This window comes from Leuresthes tenuis, unplaced genomic scaffold (genome assembly GCF_036924035.1).
Source record: "Leuresthes tenuis unplaced genomic scaffold, fLeuTen1.0.hap1 SCAF_5, whole genome shotgun sequence".
Lineage (NCBI taxonomy): Eukaryota > Metazoa > Chordata > Actinopteri > Atheriniformes > Atherinopsidae > Leuresthes > Leuresthes tenuis.
The window spans coordinates 29,765,414-29,791,516 of record NW_027325359.1 but is presented as its reverse complement, the minus strand read 5'-3'; the positions used below and the strand labels follow the sequence as shown (position 1 = coordinate 29,791,516).

Sequence of the window (26,103 nt, the reverse complement as noted above, 5' to 3'; positions counted from 1 at the left end):
ATAGAGGACTGGAAGAACCAATCCTGACTACTTACACCATGGGACTGTGCAGCCATTATGCAGGAGCTGTGAGAAATTGATGAAATGTGAAGCTTGCAAGCTACAAGGAGAAGTTAACTAAGAGCTAGTGGGGGGAAGCTCCTAGCCACTGCTTGCTGTGGGAGATTTATCAGATTATTCAAAGATACTTAATCAGTGAATAAGAAACAAGGTGTGGAGAAGTTATTAGTGACTGCTGGAGTGGGACTTTAAGAGATGCTGAAGTTTCTGTAGAGTCTGTACAATATAACTGTGATAATAACACAGGACACAGTCACACAAGCTACAGAGTATTCTGCTTTTATTGTTTTTTGCCTGTATATTCGTATAAAACTGCAAGCTGCAAGAGTACCTTATCCAGCTTGGGTTACTTGACCAAGTTTAAGTTTTCTTCCATAGTGTCTAATTGGACAAAAAAAGCTTATCTCATGCAACCAAGCACTGAGTACCTCAGGACTGCACCTGCTGCCATACTGTCGCCACCCATCCAGCAGCTTCTCATGCAACATTTATCAAATACAAGCTGAAGTCATTTCCCATGAGAAAACTCGGACTTCCTGTTGTTCTCATCTGTCTGGACATTGTCTCAAGCACTGCAAATACCTTCATAATCTGATTGGTTCAACTTGGACAGTCTCCGTGCGTCACCTGTCACTGCACATTTAAAGTTGAACACTTACAGCTGATTGAGGCTCTACTGGTCCAGCTTACCCAGACCGCATATATAAGATATTTAATTTGATATTGCCTCTAATGTGTTCATCAGTCAGATAAGGAAAAAAAAGATTTTTTTAGACTAAGAAGGGCTGAATCAGTGTGTGTGTGTGTGTGAGAATGGGTGAATGTTGCTTGTCTGGTAGAAAAGCGCTATATAAATACAGTCAATTTACCATTTACCATTGTCAGAAACTACAGAAGATTCTCACATTCTTTAGCATATGTGTATAGCTGCATATTTAGCAGGTTGGCATTTAGCATGAATCTGTAATGCAGCTGCTTGCACCACAGATATCTGTTTGATTAGCTTGCTTGTTCGGTGGAGCATTTAATCAGCGATTAAAAGAGGTCTAAAAGAGGTCTAAAAGAGGTCGTCATTGGCCCATAGAAGTAGAACAGAAGTGGACAGTTTGCAGCCGGAGAACAATATCATGGCAAAGAGAGATAAATGGTTTTGTTTGGGAACCTCTTCTTCGTTATCTTTGAGTCATGAACCGATGGCACCAAATAAAACTGATCTCTGATGAGTATCTCAATTTCACATTCAGTGAAATTACATCTCATCCCTGCACTTGTCAGCATTTTCATGACTGAAAAATCCATTCAAGCAAGAAATTGGGGTGGAAAACAGGACACTGCACACATGTAGAATTTCAGATAAAAGTAAAAGAAGGTAAAAAGAATAAGAAAAATCAGGCATATGTACAACAAGTATTTTTCTGCATGTATTAATTTGTCATCTATAATAAGTTTTGTTTGTTCGGCTCCTGATGGTTGGAGTGTGACTCCTAATTAGACGATTTTTTTTCTGATGAGGACTGGGAACATACACAGACAACACAGCTGCACCTCATCAGATGATTAAGTTCAAAGCATGACAATGATCCTTAGCTGGGTCAGCAATAAACCGGCTCTGACCTGTTTGTGACTTGCTAAATAATACATTCCTATTTCTTAACACACAGACACGTTGATGTTTGTCCACAAATATAATTTTAACTCCATCTAGACTCAAACAACAGCAAAATTAGGTCAGTATAAATGGGTTAGATCCTCTTCTGAGGCATCTTATATGTTAAGTATAGTCCAAGGGGCATCCGGTTTCTAAACATAATCCCTTATTAATCATATATATTATATAATATATGTATTATACATATATAATATATTTACACAAAACAGACAAAGATATAATATGAGATACATATTTCTTAATGTAGTACATTTTGTTCTTTTATCTTGGAGATGGGAACAGCTATATCAAGATTAGGAGTTAATGCTTATGTTATCTCAATATGCAAATAGCCTTTTTGTGGTGATAACAATATAATTTATTTAGATTTATTTAATTTATTTCTACATTCATTTGAGCAGCTGCTGGGACCTGAGGCAGAGAGTTGATCAATCTGTCATAGAGTCAGCCTTCTTTGATCTCCTGTATTTAGTTCTATTCATTATTCCTAGAGTTCTGATGGATTTCCGAGGCCTGCTGATAAAAAAGCATCCCCACAGCATGATGCTGCCACCACCTTGCTTACACTTACTCATACACTATGAGAATGGTGCTCTTGGGGTTTATGGCATCTCATCTTATGTGTTTGGGCCCTTCAGGGTCTCTTTCCTTTCCTTTCCTTTCCTTTCCTTTCCTTTCCTTTCCTTTCCTTTCCTTTCCTTTCCTTTCCTTTCCTTTCCTTTCCTTTCCTTTCCTTTCCTTTCCTTTCCTTTCCTTTCCTTTCCTTTCCTTTCCTTCAAGTTTTTCACAAATACTTTACATCTTTGTGGAGTCTGCTACATAAAGTGGTCCCTCTGATTGCCTGGCCAATTGGTGTAAGTCTTATACTCTTTCCTTGCATGTTGTTGCTGTACTGTATACTTTTTATTTTCCTATCATTAATACAGTGACGTTTCAAGGGTTTACTATGAGATTTTCAGATGTTTTATAGTCATCTTCACACCTTCATAATGACTTCTCTGACCTGTTAGGAGAACTCCTGGGTCTTCCTTGTGCTGCTTGCTTTGTGCTGCCCCTTGTTCAGTGGTGTTGCAGACTCTGGGGTCTTTCACAACAGTTGCATATAAATATACTGCCATTATGTGACATTTAAATGCATACACAATTGACTTTTGAATGTAATTGAAGGCCTTAGATCTAAATTTAGAGAGAGGGAGTGAATGCATATGCAGTTATTTTCCTTTTAAAAAAAAATCTTACCTCACCAGTTTGAACCATAGCATTATTTATCAAAATATATACATGTAAATTACATGTTGCAATGTTACAAAATAGGAAGAACATGTGTAGGAAGTGTGTGTACTTTCCCAAGACTCTGTACACTATCTTACAACTTTTACCCACCGCACTGAAAATTTATTCTAAGAGTCTCCTTCACCTTTATTTCTTAAGCAATACAACAAAACACAGGTTGTATGTTGATGTAGATTCTCAGTTATCCAGGTCATGGTCATGTCCAGACAGGGATATGGTTTATATTTGTTCAATTTTAATTTATAGTTGGATTAAGTGGATTTGTGTTTGTACGTGTGTTTAAGTGATCGTCTCAAGATCTTTCAGGGAGTCCTGAAGAAATGTGGAGTTTCTACTCTCATTCTCTCACTGTCCTCAGAAGAACTAGGTTACTTCCCTTGGGATCACAGGGATCCCGGCTGGTCCACGCTTCAGTATGTGTGTGTGCATTTTAATCCTGGCACAAACCAAGCCTCTACCCACTTCTGGCCATATGCACTGGGCTGTAATCTACATAGATTTCTTAATGACACATGTATAAGTAAGTCATTTAGATTAATCTTGGATGGGAAGACTATATATCATGAGGTCAGCCATGGGGCTTGACAGTGTCACTTAAACTTGTGCTGTTTATATGTCTTTTGTGAGTTTTAATCCTTAAAGATTCAAAAGCTATTTTAGACTGGTAGCTATTTTGGCGGCTCCATAGGCCTTTGAGGGTTAACAAACTCCAGCCTCCGGCTTGTAATGGCAAAACTCTTTGTGGATTCATGTTGAAGCTGTAACACCTTGCTGTTAATCCACACACTGTTAATTGCTGAAACATTAATTAAAATTCCCCTATGAAAACCACACAAGTCTGAGCTAGCACACAAGTACTTACCTTTTAGCACTTGCCGATACCGAGTACTGACATGAGTACTAATCAAGGCCATTACAGTTCTTACAATTAAATTTTTTTTATTTTCTTTCGGCATATTCAACCCAAATACAACTGCACTTTGTGCATTTTAGTAATATAAAACTACTCTTAGCACAACATATTGTTTTAACATTTTAACTTTAACAAACACATTGCAGGAAAATTAAGCTCCTGTCACACTGGTATCGGTTCTGTTGTATCGGAACACTTTAATGAATACTGAGTATGTGATACCAGTATCGGCATCGGTGCATCCCTAAATAAAAACAGTTTTCTGGCTTTCTACTGCTCATCCTACATTGAGCATTTGATGTCCCACACAGCGGTCACTTCCATACCGTCTATGACTTACTGGAGAATAATTACATTCTGTTGCATCTGAAATGGACACATTTTGAAGCAAAATAGATTCAATCACACTGTCCCATTTAAAATAAGAAATGTAGCCCTTTGAGTCTTTATACTCCTGTTCAGGGATTAGATTTCAGGTGTGTTTGTTACTACCTGTGATGAACATAAAAATAACTCGAAACGGCATGTGTGCCTAGTCTGGGAAAAAAAATGATTGAAAATATCACTTTGACACCTAATCATCTTTAAAGTAAGGAAGCTCATTATTAGCAGCAAGTATTCTATGTCCCCAGGGCAGGAAATGTAGAGGTCCAGCCAACATTGTTAAAACAGGACTTCATTTCCTCCCGAAGCATGCTCATTTGCCGATTAAATGGATGCACAAATTGGTGTGTGAACATACAAACACAGTGCTAATGGACAGTGTCATCCGCAGTTAACGCCGTCGTTATTCCCTGTTTGACACTTTTCCCAACTCAGTCCTCCAGTTTGAACGTGAGGAACATTTTTGGTCTGTATGATGTTTAATTCAGGACCCTGGATCTGCTTGATGGTCTAATTGCGGGGAGTGAAAGTGTCCGTGAGGTACGCCGTTTTAACCGAAAACACATCAGTCATATGCGCTCTTGTAAGAGATTATTGTAGTTCCATAAAACACATATAACCAACATCTCTCTGTGAGTTTGATGCGTTGCATCCACACACAGAATTTTTATATTTCAGCAACAACCTCAACGTGTTGATCAAACTGCAAACTGTTAAAATAATACTCTTCTTCACTTATTCTTCACTTTAAAATTATGCAAAAAGTACCAAAGGCAAGATGAGTGTAAACATAATTACATCGTGTTACAAAGCAAATTGTTATCAACACCTAGCTTTGCATGCTTTAGATGTTAGCTTCTGTATTCCATCATGACTTTTACATCACTTTAGGTGCTAAGGTATAATTTTAGCTTTCTATTTATACCATGTTAAAAGTGTCTGTTTTAATACCTGCTTTAGAGCCATCTCATTCTCTGAAATACATAGGTTAATGGTGACATTTAATGTTAAAAAGTAGAGGCTCATTATTTATGTACATTGAATTCCTGCCAATCGATAGTTCTTGGATTGCCTGACCTGCTAATCTGTTACATGCAGTCGTTGTTAACTGTTCAAATACTTGACAATGCTTCTTATGTATTATTCAGTTCACTCGTCAACGTCTGACTTGTTCATTACGACAGATTCTGCTCTTTTTATTGTTTTTCAGCTTATTATTTTTTTGCACACAAAGGCAATGAAGACACTACAGCTCCAGGAGGACAGGTCAATACTATTGACTGCAGTGTGGTTGGCCTTTAATTAGGAGCTTGATGAATGGGGTCAGCGTGGCCATTCAGTGTGTGTGTTGTTCCCACTTTACAGCAATGATAAATTATATCATATAATGAGCACTTGTCCTCCCATTTGCCCTTATTGACAAAGTGAAGAATATGATTACCTAAAAGAAAGTAGTCAATTGAGTCACTGCAAGCCTCTTAATATCAGGGAAAACACATATAAACACACATGACGTGAGTACACATTACTGAAGTTAATGTGTTTTAGATCTCTCAGTTTGTCCTCCACATGTCTCAGTCTGTTACAAAAATAATTTTTTATCTCTCAAGTGAAATTGAACGCCCAAGAGTTAATGAAGATTTATAGCATCTTCACATCTGTGCACTGAGTAGACTGCTCTACACGAAGTGTTCTGTTTAAAGACCCATCGAGGGGAAAAAGGACACCTAGCTTATTATGTTAAGAGAAAACGTCTGCCAACAATTCTCTCACATTCTATATTTTTTTACCTTCAAAGATAAACAGGATGTTCCCGGTACAATTAGTTATACTAATAATTTAGATATGCAATGGGATAACAGGAGAGAGGACCAAAATGCAGGACATAGACAGCCCGGTATAATCCAAAAGTTTATTCAACAATCATTAGGAGTTCTTGTACATCAATGGCTGGAGAGCCAGTCACAGTGGAAATTAGTTAATCTGGCAGGGGACAACAGATATCATGGAGTTTGTGGAGGGAGTAATGGATGATTAAAACCAGGTGTGGAAGGCAGGAGCAGGACAGTGGGGTAAACGTCTTTATACCTACAGGAACGGAGCAAATCCAGGGAATTAAATGAACAGGTGAACACAGATCAGTTTAAAAACAAAACAGGAAAAAGATGAAAAGCTGGCTAAAAGGTCAAAGAACAAGGAATTTCAGAACATGACAATAAGCTTCAAATGTGGTTTGCAGCTGTGAAGTAGGGATGGAGTAATTTTCGATCGTTTTTTTTCAAATGGCGATCTAAGGCGATCTTGATTTAATTTAATGCCATAAGATGTTAAAGAAAAAATCTCTAAAACCTGCGCTTTACTGTGTACTTAAAAATGTTTCTCATGGAGCAACATGTCTGCATTCAGAGCCCTTTGATCTGTGCAACTGAGGAGTGAATATTAAACTCTTAATAACTCTCCTTCGCCAGATATCTTGCAACAGCTGTGGTACACTGGGCCCATCTTTCACTGCCTTGCTTGTATTTGGTTGATTTTTCAAAAGCTACCAATATTGTGGGCTGCCGAGATGCATTTGTGCTTAATCCGGCCGCAGCGCCTGATCTGGTATTTTTGCGGCCTTGGAGGGGTGATGAACTCCTATGTTTCCCAAAATAAATTTGTCGTCTGCTTATCCTTCACAGGCACACATTCTTTGCATATTGTGCAAATAGGTTGCGTTAGGTCTTTAGGCTCACCATTAACATCCGGGAAAAACCTAAAATATGCCCAAATAGCTGATTTAGCTTTCCTTTTTGGCACTAAATTGCTGTCGGCCATGTCAACGCCAGGCGAGGTTTTTTTGAGCTGACCTAACTGCGCCCGTCCTCTCAGGCGATTGGAACGTCTATCGGCGATCGACAGTGGCCTCGATGAATGATCTGAAGACATTACCGATTTCACATCCCTACTGTGAAGTTATCATTCAGGGGAGTCGTATAAGCTTGACTGCATTAGTTCTATACAGGCAGATTTTATGTTTCCAGCTCATATCCCAGCTCATAAATATTTATAAGATCGATAGAAATTGGAAGAAAGTAAAGACCTAGAATTAAAGAGATGATGGTCATTAATACAGAGATAACAGTAAAATGTATAAGTGGAGATAATAAGGTAGGGGATATTGCCAAAAACAATTCAGGAACGGCAAGATGATGAGCTATTTAAGGCTTATCCCCTCATTAAAAGCTAACAGTATTCCCAGGTGTGAGAAGTAATCCGATATGTACAATCCTCTGATGTATGCTTTATGTGTAAAAGAGTCAAAAGGAATCTATTCTCTGGATATTCTCTGAAAATTTTAAAGGGAAACGTTACACATATTTGGAAAGAAATGTTCTCAGGAATGTGAGGGTCTTATGACTCCCAGCATAACAACATTCCTTTAAGGTATTTTCGTCTGGTTTGCAGCACAAGGGGGCAAATAGCCAGAAGTAGACGAGTGCAATTTGCATCCTATGTGGGCTCAGTAAACATCAAGTTTCACTGTTAACAAATGTCAAGATTAGCGGTTAATGCTTATGTTATCTCAACAAATGTCTATATAGTATATAGACCAGGTTTGTTTTGTTTCAGTTATTCATTTTTCTAAGTAAGGTGGTTCTGGTTGTCGCTTGTATGTCAAACCAATCACCACACACTTACGTTGTCTAGACCAGTTACCACACACTTATATAATTTCGACCAATCGCCAGAAGCTGGAGCACGGGGACTTCTTCCAACCGCAATTATGAACGTGCATCTGTGGTCCAAACACACCCACAGAATCTGCTTGCCTCATCATCATATTTAGTTAAAAAATAGGATGCTAATATTGATTTTTGGCAAAAAAAGCTCATTTAATTTTCAACAGCTGGGAGACACCTAAAGCAGCCTTTGGAGTTTGTGTAGAGGTAGGTGCTTAAACTTGAGTGAGGTATTACTAATACACTGAACAAAACTAATAAATGACAAAAGCTGATTTTTTTAAATGCGTTTGGTTAAATCTAGGTCATCATAGTGCCATCATCACAATATAAACGTGAGGTTCTGGTTGAGACAGTAGTTATTGTTTTAGTCGCTTGTTTTCTGCATGAACTGTGAGTTTATTTTCCACTACTGCCCAATCTAAAGAGTTTGCATACTTCTGTTTGCATTTAGTGTAAGGTTGCAAAACGAACTGAAAGGTAATCGAACTGAAAGGTAATCTTGAAAGCCTTTTCTTCCTCATAAAAGAATTAAAGCTACTTGTTCTTAAATGTTTTAGACTTGTTTCGCTTACACACCCAGATTTAGCCTTTAACCTGAGGTCATCTTCTTTCTTGCTCTTTTTGTCCCATATTTCTGACTTTTGGTTCAGGACATGATGTGAAACAAGGAGCAAGAATAGGAATTGTGTCTCTGGGATTGTATACTATACACTCCACTGGACCTTCAAGATGATGCTTTTGAGAAAACTGGTGATAATAATGAACAGTTGAAATCAATACACTTTTTGATTCTGGGAAATTATGGTTCATGTCTAAGAAACTAAATGATGAGGCTTTGTGTTGCACCTTTGACTGCCCTATCATTTATGGAAAGGTTGAACTAGTGCACCATGCCAAACTGCAGACAAGAAATCTCTCTCTGATGTTGTTTTGTGTAGTATTTGAGTAATTTTGAGAACAGTATGTAAAGAATATTTAAAGTGGCCATACAGATTGATGAAAACAGCTAAAAAAAACTAGTAGCTGCTGCGACTTTGCGGCTTTTAAATGTCACTTTCTTTGAAGCATATTCGTACTTAAATTGGTAAGAAGCGTGAACATGAAGCACAGCTTCTTTACTTTATGTACGATCTGGTGCCTGTAAACGTTTCTCTTTTAAGCTGCAACTATTCAGTCTGTTTACACCAGAAAAAAACTTTTTTATGTGACAGTCTCACTATTCTTTACTGGCAGTTATGAAGGACCCTTTAGCTTAGCCTGATTCTGCCAGGGTATATTTATCTGCAGCTGAAGTTCAGTCAAGGCAGTGATTTATTTACTTCCACCATGTTCACTCAAACTAAATATCCAGGGTACTGATCAGCTCCTGCGTGACGGGATCTTGAGTGTTTTAGTGGAGTGAATAAATTGTTTGCTCTTTTTCCATGTGATACTCAAAAATTATCATAATTTGAATAACAGTTTTATTCTAATCACAAAACCTACTGTAGTGCATTATTTTGTCCATGATACAAAAATCAGCTTGTGGTTGTACTAGTATATAATAGCATCCTGTCCACTCACATGTTAGACGTGCACATTACTGAGCAAATTATTTTCCTCTTTAGTTATTAAGTTCTCTGGGTACCTTTATAAGCAGTAAAAAAAAAAAGATCCAATAGCTTGATACAGTTCATAATGAAAAAAACTGAAAATAATATAAGTAGAGCTGTGTAGCTCCAATCAGTTGCTATGAATGTACTTCTTAATAAGGTGTTAAACAATTTTAGTGACATCATTGACTGGAGATCAATCAATGTGTCAAATAAAACTCACTTTTATGGTTTTATTTCATATGTAACATCTGCAAATTATAAAGAAGCTCATCAATCGAGAAATGTGGGAATTTACACAATCATAAAGCATATCCTGTAAGAAATCTTAAAGGCACTGGTTATGTAGAAACAGGAGGACGAATTATAAGAACAAGAGTGAGCATTCAGGTTAGTCTGAGTCCATGATTATGAAAGACACAGCAAGAAAGAGGCTTGTAGATGAAGGCTGGCTGCTCCTGAGGGAGAGCAGGTGTTGGTATTATAATTGGAGAAGATGGACTGTTCTCACTCTCTCTGCTTTATTGGGGTGCTTTAGAGATCCAGTGTAATTTCATTGGCAGAGCACAAGTGACCATAATCCTGACCGCAGGCTTGATTTGAGTGCTCATAAGAGTTGTGACCGACACTCTATAGCCTGAAAACTTAACTCTGCAGTCTGAGTGTATGTGTGTGATGGAAGAAGAATATCACATTATCAGTGGAGAACTCAAGGCCTGGTTTATCCACCATTGCTTTGGCACACATGCCTGTGTTTGTGTGTCAGTGTGCATTCTTGTGGTTCTGCAAGAAATTACGTCTCTGAGACATCATAAGGTGTACAGCCTCACAGCAACAGTAGGGATATAACGTCAGGCGTGGATTCTTCCTTGGCAACACGTGTGATGAATCAACTCATCACTCAGTGTGAATGTCACAGATGCTGGATGATGATTGTGTCTACATGTGCATATGTGTGAGCATATTGTGTGTTAGTGTGCTTGCAGGCGTGCAGATGCTGTCATCCATGATGAATTAACTCATTCTAATCAATTTGATTTTTAGCGTTATTGAGCAGAATACTCACAGCAGCAGGTTCCTAATGTGCATGTGTGCAAGTGTGTGTCTAAACCGCCCATGTACCCTGACTCCAATTAATGTTAATCAGCATGAAAAGGAGCACTTATCGATGTCGAAGTGAAACAATGATTTCTCAGTATAACCACAATATCTGACCTTTAACAAAGGTTTCGAGGCAATTGGTTGCTTCTGACAAAGCCTGAGTAGAAAGTCGTTAAAATGTTCTTATCAGTGACTGTATAGAATGCGTGAAAATATTCTGGATGATCATATTAACCTGCTTTGCCTTGCTAAGCCTTTCACAGTTTATTATAAAACTGCTAGTCAGTCAGTTGCAAGTTGTTGTTTTTTTCCTCCCAAAACCTTGTACACAAAATTTAACACGGTTTTGGCGCCTTCCATTTCCCCAGTGAGATTTCCCGGTGAGACGCCCCAACTGTGGAAAATTGTGTAAATCTAGAAACCAAAGGTTCTCTTGTAACCAACCTTGTCAGTTCTTGTGTCTTATAAATGCACAGCTCTCCCTCACACGATCGCACGTTATTTTCAGATGTGTTAATTGGGAAAAGGGCTTGGCATATGTGTGAATTAGTTCTCATAGGAGAGTAGGATTAGTTTAAACTTCACTGTGGGTTCCACAGATTTGAGCACATACTCGTTGCTACACCATATTACTTAAAATTCTCAAGGCATGGCATTATTGTGACATGAAACATAATGATTAAAGATGAGTCATGCAGTTGTTGTACGAGGCAGATGTAAAAAAGGTTTCCTATCTGAGGTGTCTTAGGCGTGATCTGTATCTGGGATGCGTCACCTCTTTATCATGTTATAAAGCCTGACTTTGTTATAATTACAAAAGAATTACCCCTGAGCGAAGGCCGTTTTATTCTTGAGCGATCCTCAAACCCCTGAAATAGATTGTGGTTTTCTTTCTGCCATCAGTTACACTTTTTTATTATCTATTCAAGAATTTATATTTCTATCACTCAGCCTTCAGATTTTTGAACATCCAGACTCGAGACATTAATATATAAACACAAGCATGTGCCATCTGTGACTGCAGAAAGGACTGTCAAAAAAGGAATTAAACTTTCATATAAGAATGTTTCGACAGTATGAGATGAGAAAGAGCAGTATTAATATAGAATTTCAATGTATTTCTTTATAGGACAATGTGGATCTTGGAGAGCTGATGTTCTCATTGTGCTATCTCCCCACGGCTGGCAGACTTACCATCACTATGATCAAAGCCAGAAATCTCAAAGCCATGGACATCACCGGAGCCTCAGGTGGGTTGTTGATCAACAGTGGAGTGTTTCAATTAAGAATGGAGTAGTAAGATGAAGCACACAAACGGATAAAGTGCTTTATAATTGTGAGTGTGAGGGCACAGAAATTCCCAGTAAGGTACATACCCAGGTTTTGGGTTATAGTTCAGTTCACTCAATTCTGAAACTTACAAAAAAAAGTACTGTGCAAAACTCTTGCACCGGCCCTTATTTCTTCATATTTTGCTTCCAAGCAGCCAGATTTTCTATAATCTTTTTGAGTGCACGTGAGCAATAATTATCCAGGCTTTTTGAAGGTCTTTAGAGAGTTTTTCTTTTGGCCACAAAGAGGCCACACAGAGACAAACGAGACACACAACCCTTCACGCTCACACTCACTTCTAGGGACAATTTAGAGTGGGAGGAAGCCGGAGTAAGCAGACAGAACCCATGCATACACGGGGAAAACATTCAAACTACACACAGAAAGGCCCCAGCTGGGAATCAGACCTGGAACCCTCTTGTTGTGAGGCGACGGTGCTTACCACCACACCACCGCGCAGACCCAAATAATGTGCAGTGTGTCCCTAAAATATTTGAGGAAACTGGACAAGTGGAGGAAAAAATAAGAAGTGTCAGGCCTAAAAAATGAACAGATGAACAGTATCTGAAAGTGATGTCCTAAAGAAAGAGGAAAAAATCCAGCAAAGATCTGACACAGGACCTGAGAGTTGCATCTGGACCTTCAGCTGATCCATCTACTGTTGGCCCGAGCCTCATCAGAAATGGTCTCCATGGAAGGGTGGCTGTCAAGAAGCCATTCTTAAGGAAGGGAAACAGGGAGAAAAGGCTGAGCTATGCCAAATGACACAAGAAGTGGACTGAAAATCAGTGGCAACAGGTCTTATGGAGGGATGAATCCTCCCCAGAGCCCGGACCTCAACATTATTATCAAGCTTGTTAGAATAGTATAAATTCTATAAACTTTGGTCACATGTCAATGTCTGTGATCCACAGATTGTTTTGAAGGTGTTAAACAGTCCACTGTTTAACATAACAATACTTGCTATTACACCCATATTAGTACTATTAGTCAATAGTGTTTTGTTACATGAGTCATCAAGTTGAAAGCTTCGCCCTCTTTTCTCTTTCCAGATCCATATGTGAAAGTGTCCTTGATGTGCGAAGGACGAAGGCTAAAGAAGAGAAAGACTTCAACGAAGCGTAACACCCTGAACCCAGTGTACAATGAAGCCATTGTGTTTGACGTTCCTCCTGAGAATATTGACCAGATCAGCCTGCTCATAGCCGTCATGGATTATGATCGGTTTGTACGTTTGGTGTCTCTATGTGACACATTCACTAACACAACACAGAATACTCAAGGGTGTAATTATTTTTTGTCCTGCAGGGTTGGCCATAATGAAGTGATTGGGGTGTGCAGGGTCGGTAATGAGGCTGAAAGTCTGGGGCGAGACCACTGGAGTGAGATGCTAACGTACCCACGAAAACCCATCGCACACTGGCACCCGCTCATAGAGGTAGGGCCTGCTGCTGTACTGGTGAATTACATTTGTGTAGATGTTCTAAAATGGACTTAATGTATTACATTACAGTTAACATCATCTGTTTGGAAACATGGTATCATGGCAATGATCACATACTCATATTGTATTTAATTCAATCTGGTAGTATGTAAATTCAAGCTTAAAACAAAGTACAACTGTGATAGCTGGTATTCTATCGTATTAAAAGGGAACAAAACTGGAAAAATAAAATAATTTGATCTGATGATGATGCTAGATGAAGGCAGAATAGTCACCAAAGCCATTACAATTGATCCAGACGGGAAAATGATGCTCTGTCAAGGGGATCAATTCACTGGATAGCCATAGTTTGATAATGGAAACATTTCATTGTGAACAACAAATGTCAACCTGAGAATGGTGAAAGAGCAAAATGGGATCAGCAAAAACCATGACAACTGATCTTCTTATAACTTAGATTCCTTTTGATAGATATTAACATGTTTTACTGCAAAAGTGGAAGTTTTCCCTTGTTGGTAGCACTACAAGATAAAGGAATCACCAACGTCACTATGATTCATCCTCTAATGGTGGTCTGAAGACATTTTCACTCTATTTTCACACAACATTTTCAAAATACATGGATGCATTGCAGCGCTAGATTAGGGAACATCGGAGGAATTCATGCACTGGGTGCCAGTGTAAATGTGGTGAATCACCCCACCAACAATCTGTTTCCAAGGTAACTATTCATTACTGATATATGCATCAGCTGTGATTTCATAAGTAAGGTTACTTGGCCGTTAAATCACTGCCCAGATGCCTGAATTTTCAAAATTAATTTAGCCATTCATGATATTAATGTGAAGCAATACAAATTCAGCCTGAATATTGAGGGAAATATATTGTAAAACCTACTGTAAAATAAACTTGTCTCAAGACAAATGTTTTTAATGCATAGAAATGAGTCTCATGTTTATTCAATTTTGAGGTACAATGAAAACAAATAGAAATAAAACAATTATACAACAACAAATACTGCATAACACTCGCGTATAGTTGACTTGTTTAGCTGGGATTGCCACAACTGAGGCACTGCTTTCAGAGATAGAAACACAGAGGGAGAGGTGGCTATGTTCACAGAGCTGTTTCTATTTCTGAACTCCCAGCCCACACTCATTAAAAAAACAGGGCACGCTAAAACAGATGTTGGACTGATTCATGTAAATTCATGTTGAGCTGTCAGAGCTAAATATATTGGTATTCAGCTGAAGGGGTCAAAAGCTAAAACACCTCCAAATGGATTGCTGTCTGGTTAAATGTAACGCCAATCATCAGCCGTGACACGCATTAGTATCTGCCAGCTCAAGTGTGCCTTTTCTGTCATTTGAAGAGTTTAAAGACTTACTTCTGTGTTGCTTAGAGGTTTGTTTGCAGACTTTATGCCTCTTATTCACTGTAATGGTTAGCAGCCGGCTAAGATGCAAACTCGAAGGATATCAATGCTCGTCCTCACGAGTTCTGTTGATTTAACCCTCTTCCTACATCACAAATTTTTCACCACAGGAAGTCTGGTGATGCTCATTCTGAGAGAAGTTAGGGACCCAAGAAAATCACTATTGAACACATCATATGATTTTCTCTTTAGCAATGACATTTCCGTTTAAAAGCTACCATCCAGACGATTGATATTTGTTAAGTGCCGCAAACTGATGCCACGTATGTGGAACTACAGCAGACAGTTATTACTGGTGTTAGTATTAATGTGTTGGTGTTTGTCATTACAGTGTATTTTTAAAGTATTTTGAATATTTGCTTAAGGTGCATTTGACTTTAGTTTGAAATTAGGTTGCCAATTCCAAATCAAATTACTTTAAGTTTCATACATTTTAGCCACATTTAATAATGCAGCAAAAACCTTTTAACACTACAAAGCAAAATAACTTGATTCCGGAGGCTTTTTTGCCATCATTTCATCAAAAGAGCGCTCCAATTTGCAGCAGGGTTGACGACACAGCAGCTCATAACGAACCAGCGTGTTTGGTGATAAAACTCAGCATGTACCAGAAACATTCAGTGTCTGACTGATCTGCTACTGCAAAACAGCTTTTCTGTCTTCCCTGTGATAATTTCTGTCTGACATATCAAACGTAAAACTCTGGACAGACAGACAGACACAACCTGAAGTGCTTCTCCTCCATTTTCTTGTTTACAAGGGTGATGGATTTTGCTCATATGACTGGTTTCTTGTAAAGCAGAGTGTTTGAAGCAGGTGGATTCTCTCTTTTTCGGAAGAATTGGAACTAATTTTCTTATGAACAACAATACATAGACAGTAGTAGTTTTGGGTCTATGCCTTGTGGTTGGAGCAGTTTTGTGCTTTCTAAAGTGGTTCATCTGCTCTGCAGATATCAGACTGATTGTCTGGACAAACAGAAACGGGTGGGACAAACAGAGAGCAACTATATTACATGTTGTAATATGGACAAATGGTTCAAAATATTTGGATGAAATAAGTATTTGATTAGACATACTATTTGTACCTTTCCAAATTCAGCTTCTTCATGTTATTGTATGTGTTACATGTGAATCCTGGGCCACCCTTTAATCCATATACATATGGGATGACAAATTTCAACTTGATTTCTTTCTGCTTTTGGAAAGCGTGGGCAGCCTCTTGCACTTCTCTGAGCAGCACACTGTTAGGAAACATGATTTCTTAATTTTGTTACATCCTGACACCAGATGTCCACCCACTGCACCCGGTTAATAACTCAGTGTTTTAGTGAACATCACATCAAGCTGTAGATGAGACACGAGCTTGTCACAGTGTGTTTGCTGATGGTTTTTCTAGTATTGGTGAAGGTTCAGTGACCCTGATATTTTGAGCTCTTTTCATATCTCAAGGGCCATTTATTTAGCACTAAGACATGCATGCACACACACACACGATGGGGGTCTGTCAAACCCTCTCCAGGAGCAGTTCCTGTCTGAACCCATTAACAGCAGCTCTGGACTACAGCAGCAGGGTCTGGGATCCCAACTAATGGTTTATATGTGTTTCCTTAAAACCTCCACACAGAAGCCCTGAGGGATCCTGGCTGACTGGATATTTCACACATGCACACACCTCCTCTCACAAACACACACACACTCATATCCAAGGCACATACAGCAACACAGTACATTGATTTCTAAGTATAAAATGTCGTTACATAAACATAATACAGATTTAAACACACTGAGTAGACTTTTTTCACACATACAAACACACTAGCTCTGATATAAACACAGGTTTTTACCTACTTCTGGCCTTATAGCTTTCTGAAGTGTTGAATTGACCCTTACTGACCACAGTACTACAGACTAGGACCATCAATTATTCACCGCCTCGATCTTTTCAAATGTGGCTGTAAACACAGACACACTCACACACCAAAAACATGACCAAAAACAGCAAATGCTTCTGTATTCCTCCGAGTAATTTCAAACCTGTTGTGGTGCTATTGGGTGAAAAGTGAAGGATGTTTAAAAAGCTGAGAGCTCAGTTGCCTCCACTTTGTTACATGAATGAGTGGCTGAATAACAGAGAGACCCACTGCAGCCACTGCTAGCTCACAGAGAAGTTGGTGTGTTCACAAGCCAATGTTCAGCTTAAATATCCCAGTTTTTTTTATCGCACAGGGCTGACTCAGGTTAAACTGCATGACCATGATTTTCTGCACTGTCAGGTTAAACTTAAAAGAACCAGATCAAAATTGTTTTGAAAAATATGAGGAGCAGGTTCAGTTTCTAGACCTTTCTTTCCTGAGAGACTCATCAAGTCTCTTTATATGTCGGTCAAAAAAACCATCAACATTTGCTAAAATCTGGCTTTTGAGTGCAGTGGGAAAGAGTTGAAACTGAAAGCAACAACTTGCAGACAGAGAGATTAATCGATTTAACCTCCTGTGAGAGTGCTGGCAGCTCAGTCCCACTGTGTGGACCGATGTCCACTCTCAAATCGGAGATGTTAAAAGGGTTTGTTTTACCTGTGGGTATGGTATACCCACATTTAAAGAAAAACTGTTTCAACCTGCTACTTTTCGAGGATGAGCTGCCAGCTCCTACTCCACTGACTGTCCTCTGCTGAAGTATGAACTTCTCCTCAGATGTGGTTCCCGCACTTGCTTGCACTTCATGGTAGAAATGCATCTTTTGAATAAGCTGTGAACTTCTTGTTAGAAAACCACTGAAAGTCCTCTCTGTTGCATTACAGTCGGTAGAAACAGAAAAATCTCTGCATACAACATTAACCAGCTAGTCACTAACCCATGCTGTTTGGTGGTGAGATAGTTGTATATACGGTTTTATCACAGACTACAGCAGCTTGAAATCATATTCACAAAAACAGTGACAATAAGACAAATGATTTTATGAATCATTTACCCAGAACAGTCAACTGAGTTATACTTTGTGGAACGAAGTAATTGTATGAATAAAAAGTCATTTTAGCATTTTTTAAGAAAATTTGAATTAATTCTGTGTCAATTGTTGCAAATTATTGGAATAATCATACAAATGATGAGGCACAGTCATTGGGAACCCCTGTGGTATGTGGCCCCAAGAAAGTTACTCTCTTTGCCCAAAGCCAGCTGCACCCAGAGGATGTTTAAATTTTTCATTGTTTCATTTCCATATGTAACCAAACAATTTTCTTTGTTGTGCTCCAGTGGGTCGGACAGGGAGCAACAGTGAGTGGAAGCCAAGGAGGGTCTACCAATTCCCTGAAGGCACCACCGTCACCATGACTGCACATGCACCACACAAGAGCCTCAGGGTGGCAAAATGATGGATGATGGATCAAAAGATAATCCTACTCAGATGTTTAAACATTCAGTGCAAGGTGTGACTAACAAGTGAGTACAGTAGTGTCATCAGCTATCAGCCATTTCTCAAACTGATGTGTCATTAGATTGAAGTAGGTTTTATCGTGTGAAGATTGTTGCAAAAGGCTAATCCTCACTTTTTACTTCCTCTTGTGTCTTCACAACCAAAAACCACTTAACAACATTCCAAATGAACTAATAATAATTTGCTTTCTATGCCATATTGAGCTTTTAGAGTCTTAAAAGGATGAGCTTAGCAGACTTTTGTCCTTTTTCTTTTTTTTTTTAGTTTTTTGCAAGTTGCAGGTTTGTGGACCAAAATCATTTCTTTTGGAGATGTTGCTTTGCTTTGTGTGAGTGGTATACTATCATAGACAGAGTATTTGATTAACGGATTAGAAGTGAAAGAGAGCATCCCTGTTCAGATCTTTTGAATATTTGTTTAACTGTTGTGTGGACCATTAAAACTTGAACATGTTGCCTGTATCTGTGGCTACTAGAGCAGTCATGAGCAAAGGAGATTTTAGTGTAAACCTTAGTTTTCATTCAGTGGGAGGCTTTATCACAGATCACTCCCTGTGAAAAAGATAGAACAAAGAGAAAATGTTTTATTTGGTGCATGTTCTCATACTTTAACAGGGTGTGGTCAAAATAAAGCAAACGTAACTTAAACAGTTGTCATCAGTGGTTTCTCTGGCAAGAGCACAGTCCACTCATGTCTTTTCAAGAAGATTTATGATAGTTCTGTTCCATCTTTTGGGTCTTTACATTCATTTTGAAGTTTTGAGCATCAATGATGGTTTCACAGAAACAAGCCAGTCCTTGTTTCTGCATCCATGTTGGCACAATTTAAACTAACTTAACTGAATAAATTAGGAGGCCTTATATCAGATATTTGGTAAAAATTAGGTATTGTTGGATTTCACTTGAAATGCGTTCACTTTTTTTCTTTTTGACCACCTGAATGAAGCCAAACAAGCAGAAAACAAAACAATTATGTGCTATCAGAAACATGTGTCCATTTACACATCCAACCAATCAAGAGCAACATTATCTGTCCTCTTTCAATTATGAATCTACCCACTGCTTTGACTCCTCTGTTACATTTCCCTGAGGAAACATCTGGCACTATTGTTGAATAATGCTGGCTTATTCCGTAAATGTGCCGTTTAGTGCAGTGAAACAGGAAGAACTTGGACTGTAAAACCTAAAGAATTTGCTGAAAGATGGCTAAGGTCTACCTTTCCCAGTGCATTTGACAATATTGGATGTTGACATAAAACCATCTCTACAGATTCCTACCTGATTAAATTTCATGCAAATGATTGACATACCGAGTAGATTTAATAGCCCCTGCAAGTCTGAGAAAAAGGCAACGATGACAAAGGTATGACATGTGCAACAAGGCGTTATTGTCATTTTTAATGAGCTCACTTTAATTTAATTGACTTCGTGAAATAGTCAAGATATTCTAAAGAATCTGTGAACGTTTTGCAACTTGTCTGTTTACAACCCTTGCAGTGATGTCACCTTGTTCCTACAAGTCAAGTCTACTAAAATAAAAAATAGTGTTTTTGTGAAAACGAAAGTTTACTGTCTTAAGATTCTTAAAATTAAGTAAATACAACCTCAGATGACACAGTTCACCCTGTTTTTAACAAAACTAAGCCAAAATGCAGAAGCAGTGAGTGGAAAGATTATTCACAAGTGGAAAACATTCAGGACAGCTGTCAATCTTCCCAGGAGTGGCCGTCCCAGCAAGTTCACCCCAAGGTCAGAAACCCAAGAGCTACATCTCAGACTCTACAGGCCTCAGTTAGCATGTTAAAGGTTAAAGTTCATGACAGCACAATTAGAAAAAGACTGAACAAGGATGGCTTGTTCGGAAGGGCTGCAGGAGACAGCCTCTTCTCTCTAAAAAGAACATGGCAGCACAGCTTAGGTTTGCAAAGCTGCATCTGAACAAAGCACAAGACTTCTGGAACAATGTCCTTTGGACAGACCAGACCAAAGTGGAGATGTTTGCTCATCATGCACAGCAGCACGTTTGGAGGAAACCAAACACAGCATATCAGCACAAACACCTCATACCAACTGTCAAGCACGGTGGTGGAGGGCTGATGATCTGGGCTTGTTCTGCAGCCACAGGACCTGGGCACCTTGCAGTCATTGAGTCCACCATGAACTCCTCTGGATACCAAAGTATTCTAGAGTCAAATGTGAGGCCATCTGTCCCACACCTCAAAGCTTGGCTGAAACTGGGTCATCAAAAGGACAATGATCCCAAACACAGCAGCAACTCTACAGCAGAATGTGTGAAAAAGAAAAGAATCAAGGTGTTGCAATGGTCCGGTCAGTCCAGAACTCAACCTGACTGAAATGCTGTGGTGGGACCTTAAGAGAGCTGTGCAGAAACCAATGCTGCAAACCTCAATAAGCTGAAGCAACGCTGGAAAGAAGAGTGGACCAAAATGTGATGACAATGATTACTTCAAGTTATTGCTGCTTAAAGTAGTTTTCCTCAGTATTTTTATATATAGGGTATACTTAGTTTTTTCACACACAGCCTCTGCATTTTAGCTTAATTCATGTTAAAAATGTCATGTGTTGTTGTTCATCTGATGTTTTATCTAATTTGAAGACCTGGTGACGACCGGATGATTTTTTATTGTGTCCTAATAAAAACCTTCAAACTGTGAGGGGTGTACTTTCTTTTTCAAATGCTTGTAGTTGTTGTGCTGCAAATCCTATGAAACACTTATGAAACTAACGGGGAAGTCTCATGTTCCTTTTATATTAGAGGCTTTTGCCATCAAACCTTTCAAGCTCACCCATTTAGACGGAAGTTCCACAAATAATCAGGCTGATCACTTAAGTTCTGTTGTCAGTTGAGATTTATCCGTCCTTTGCCATAAACTCATTGAACCAAACATTACCACCCTTGGGGCTGACACCAGCCACTGTAATGACACTCAATGTTTTCTTTAATTGGGACCATACCCTGTGGTTGTTTTACTTAGCCAGTGTCTGCTTTTTGACATTTTGATTAAAAATAGTTTGTCTTTGTATTGGACACCATCACAAATAACAACTTCTTCTGTGTTTATAGGTACCATACATGCATGATTTTCTGAGTAACTTTTGAATCTCTCTTTTGCTGTAAGAAACCAATCATATTGTAAACACAAGATGTATTATTACCTTAAGGCAGACTGTGTAAATTGTCCATTCAGATGTTATTAATAAATATTTCTATATAAAGGACTGATTGATTCATAGCAAGACTCAGATTCAGAGAGAAAATGCCTGAGAGAGACTGAATGAGATTGTTACAAACACATTTATCACCCCCCAAAGACCTATAAATAGTTTGTGACACGCATGCACACCTTCACAGATGCTAAGACGGGAGCTTATGGCAGTTGAAATGCCAAAGGGCAAAATCTGAACACGAAGATATGTGGGGGAGGTTTCTCAAATTCACCTTGGAAATAAAAAGTTATGATTTTAAAACAAACGCTATGGTGTTTTTGTAGGTACACTGAACAGAAATTAGTTACAATTTGGATTTATTGCTTTGAATTTAATAGACTCCACATCGATTTATCTGGCACAGAGTAACATGAGCACTGCAGCACCTGTTTCCATCTGACAAAGTCAGTATTCCAATTTCCTTTACAAGTTCGTGCTGGGTTTAATCAGAGCTTTTTCACCTTGAATAGATCCCTGCTGTTGCTGCTAGAAACAAGGATGATGAGAACAAGCAGAAATTGTGAAGCTCTGGATAGTAAAACCACGGGAATTAGTTAAGACATTCTTCAAAGCTGAGGTGAACTACGGAGTCTTGTGATAATTATCTGTGAATTTGTCACGATAAGAAACCCCCATCTTGTTGCACTTAGTCATTTGATACATTGTTCATGTGGAAATATTTATCAGTGCAACTTTAAATCTGTCATTTTCACCATCTTGCTTCCAGAAACATACCTAAACTATCATGGTCAATAAAGTGACTCATGCCCAATGTCTCAGGTGCAGTTTTACCTGCAGCTGAAGCACAATATGGCAGCTACATTCATACCACCACCATTAAATTCTCAAGGCAACGTGCACATTTTCTTCATATTTTCCAGAATGTTTTTTTTTTCTTTTGGAGTGGAGGTGGTCATATGTGCCCTTGGACAGTGGAGTGCTTATGTATGGAAGTGAGGATCCAGGTGGTGAAGCCCACATCAAAACTTCCCCTCAGGTTTGCATAACTTTGGCCTTTTGAATATGGCTGCCTGGAGACCCACCTGCCTCGGCTTTAAAGCAGTATGCCCCAGCTAATGTACTCAACGGATGGTTGAACGGCATCTGAAAACCCCGCTGCCTGCACCCCCTCTTTCACTTTTATGACTTTAAACACCTCCATCCGTCCATTTGTAACGTCTTTCTCTCTACTGTCACACTTTGAATACCTTAAAGGAAACATTCTCTGAGGATGTGTGCCATTATATCAACGCTAAAATAAACTGACCATATGTGCTATGAATGGCAACAGTCCAATGGAAGTTAATGAATGTCAGGGTTTTGTATGTGGGTTAATAGAAGGTTCAGGATTTTCTACAGAGAAGGGAAGTTCCAAAAGGTTTGTAGTAACCAGTATGCTGTTGGTTTGAGACTTGGTATAACTCCTGGTGGTGGTGCACAGTGGCTTTCCTTCTGTTAGTTGCTTGGCGAAGTACTGGGAGATCCATTTACAGCCTTCCTGGAAGGTAAGTAAAAAAGGTCATGACAAGGTCCACAAAAACTTGAGTGACACGAAAACTTGGCCGGTCTTGTACCACTGAGGAGAACAAAGGAAAGAGGCTACAAGAGGAGAGAGGAGTGCAGCTTTTAAGCCAGGGATGTCAAACCCTCCTAAAGGACCGTTGTCCTGCAGGTTTCAGACGTTTCCCTGCTTCAGTGCACCTGATTCAGATTAAATGGATCTCTTCAAAAGATTATTACATTCTGCACAAACCAGCTAATGAGGCATTGATGTGAATCAGATCTATTGGAGCAGGGAAATATCCGAAACCTGCAGGACAATGGCCCTCGAGGACTGGAGTTTGACATCCCGGTCTTAAGCAATAGACACAGGATGAGCAACAGGTGAGGATGATGAGTGATCAGGGCACCACCAGCCACAACGGCCACCAGGAACAGGAGCCACACACACCCACACAGGGCTAAACATGGAAAAAAAACAACAACAAACCATGAACCCTGACAATGAAACTGCAATTATAATCTCTTGAACGTACATTCCTCTTTTATCACGTATATTGACACAAAAAAAGCTGCATATAGAAGTGCAGCCTTACAGTGTTTTGAGACCACAACAGGTGTGAAGACCAGTTTTAAAGGCATTTGCAGATCTGACCTGGTCCTCCACATCTACTTCTACTTATCTTTGCATTCAAAGATGATGCTGAAATTGCATGGTGGAGGTTAGTACTGTCGCCTCACAGCAAGAGGGTTCCTGCTTTGAATCTCGGCTGGACCCTTATATAAGTGGAATTTGCATGTTCTCCATGTGTATGCGTGGGTTCTGAATTTGACACTGAATTGGATTAAAGTGGGTATAGAAAATGGTTGGATGGAAAAAACAGAAGATCGGGTTTGTGCATTAAAAGACAAGATGACAAATTCCACCCCCCCAGTCCATAATTCTTCACTGTACAACTTCACTGAAAAATATAGTCTCCTTTTTGCTTTGTTTGATGCTGTATTCAAAGGTCATCAGAGTATCGAGTTTTGAGCCAAGCCAGTTAGCAGCTGCCCCTTTCAAATCATCATCTAAAGCGTCTGCTAAATGCATAAACATAACATCTTTCCTGCTCATGGAATGAATTGTTGTTGTTTATAAAGATATGGAGATGAAATGTGGGGGAAAAGTTCTTGCACCTCTGAGCCGGTAGCACACAAAGTCAAAGAGGTTAATCAGTGTCTGGATGTCAGACAAAGTGCATTAGACTTGGCTCTGTTGTTATTCGTCTAATTTAACAGTAACAGCTGCACATCCTGCAAAGGATTACTCCCCCCCCCCCCCCCCCCCCCCCCCCCCCCCTCCTTCTTCCTTCTGGCTGTCCAATGTCATGCAAGTTAACAGAAATGTTCCCTTCTGACGCAAAATCAGCTTTTTATGCAAGATTAATGTGCGCACATTCTATAAATATGTCAAATTTAACGCGTCAATGGATATATACATATATGTGTGTGTATAAAAAGAGGTTGTTAATTAATAAGATAAATGCAGATGAAAAACTAGACTTGAAATATAAAAATAAATATGAATTGATACACGACAAAAAACAACATTTTCAACATCACTTGTTTATTTTATGTCACTGATGTTCAATCATTTCATATTTCTTTTATCTCAGGGGACTGTACGATCACAAATTTATGTTATTTCCTCTGATCATATTCAAATGAGGCTATACATGAGGTTAAAGGTTTTATCACTGAATAGTCTTGGAGGGGCGCCTCCTGCTCGTCCCCTTCCGCTCCCCCCTGCTGCCCTCTCTCGCGAGTGCATCTGGTTTCCCGGGACAACTTTGGCTTGGTAGCTGGGCCAGGTGCTGACCCGCTGAGGGTGCACCAGTCCTCTCAGACAGGGGGGCCTCCGCCGGGTGTCGGTGTTTCCTCGGACACATGGGGCTCTTGCCGTGCCCTGGCCCTGGTTCCCTTGCTCCTTCACTCCACGGCTGTGGGGGCCCTACCTGAGGCCTTCCTCAACTGTCTGCTGGGCCGGAGTGTGGCTTTCCTGTGATGGGCAGCTTGATTTCTTTCTTCTTTGCCAAATGGGGGTTACGGGTTACCCGAGTTACAGGGCCTTTTCTGTCTGCTCCTAATCTCTAGGAGAGGTGTGGTTGCAGCTCCCTTCCCTCATTACTATACACAATTTATGTAAGACCTTTGGCATATAATTGGCACAAACACTTGCTGCTGGTGATGTTGTTGCTGTTTGTTTGTCGTGTGTTTCTCTTTGTTTGTGTCTGCATGTGCTCCTGATGATCCCGTGCATGGCCACAGTTTGCTTTCTTTTCTCTCCACCGATGTAGTGGTTGGCTACCTGGTCTCTCTCCTCACCTCCTATTTTTCTTGTTCTTGATATTGGGGACATTTTTTCTGTCATGTCTGTCTTATTAATCCAAATGTATGGGGTTATGTGTGACTAAGTATCTTGGTTATGGACAATAGAATTGGTGACGCTGCCATGTCAGAGTCAGTCACACATAATCACACCTGCTCTTTTTAATATTAGAAATTAAAATAACGACGGTTGGAAAATTATAAAATGATGAAATCGTAATAATTTTGCACATTTTGCTAGTTTTCTTCAATATGTATATATGTGTGCCAATCTGATTAATTCATATCTTTATCGTTTAATTAACCTATTTATTAAACCATTCATCTTTTTAATATTGATTAGAATGTCATTCCATGCAGTATGAAGAGGCTCTTCACTTTTTGATCTGTAATAACACTTTCATTGTCCATTATTTTGTGCTATTGGAACATTCTCACCGATTCACTGACGCAAAATGAAGTAAAAGATGTGGTTGAAAGTGTTACAATGGAGGAATACAACCCTGTAGACAACAGATATCTATGGTAACAAAATGTTATGAAACTATAACAATCTCAAGTCTGTTGGGGATGATGATGTTGAGAGATGTTTGGGATAATATTCTGTATGAGGCTTCCTGT

The 26,103-nt window shown here is 39.3% G+C and overlaps 1 protein-coding gene and 1 long non-coding RNA gene across 2 annotated transcripts in view; both read left to right on the top strand.

Annotated features, from left to right (window-relative positions):
• Positions 1-20,049, top strand: part of syt9b (synaptotagmin IXb) — a 44,161-nt gene extending 24,112 nt beyond the window's left edge. The window contains exons 5-8 of the mRNA XM_072386601.1: positions 11,867-11,987; positions 13,122-13,293; positions 13,378-13,507; positions 18,205-20,049. Coding sequence (XP_072242702.1) covers positions 11,867-11,987; positions 13,122-13,293; positions 13,378-13,507; positions 18,205-18,282 — 501 coding nt within the window. The 3' untranslated portion in view covers positions 18,283-20,049. The remainder of the gene's footprint in view (positions 1-11,866; positions 11,988-13,121; positions 13,294-13,377; positions 13,508-18,204) is intronic.
• An 8-nt stretch (positions 20,050-20,057) lies between these two features.
• Positions 20,058-21,624, top strand: LOC140307635 (uncharacterized). The gene is made up of 2 exons (XR_011915831.1): positions 20,058-21,137; positions 21,187-21,624. It is a non-coding gene; the product is annotated as an uncharacterized lncRNA (long non-coding RNA).
• The last annotated feature ends 4,479 nt before the right edge of the window (positions 21,625-26,103 follow it).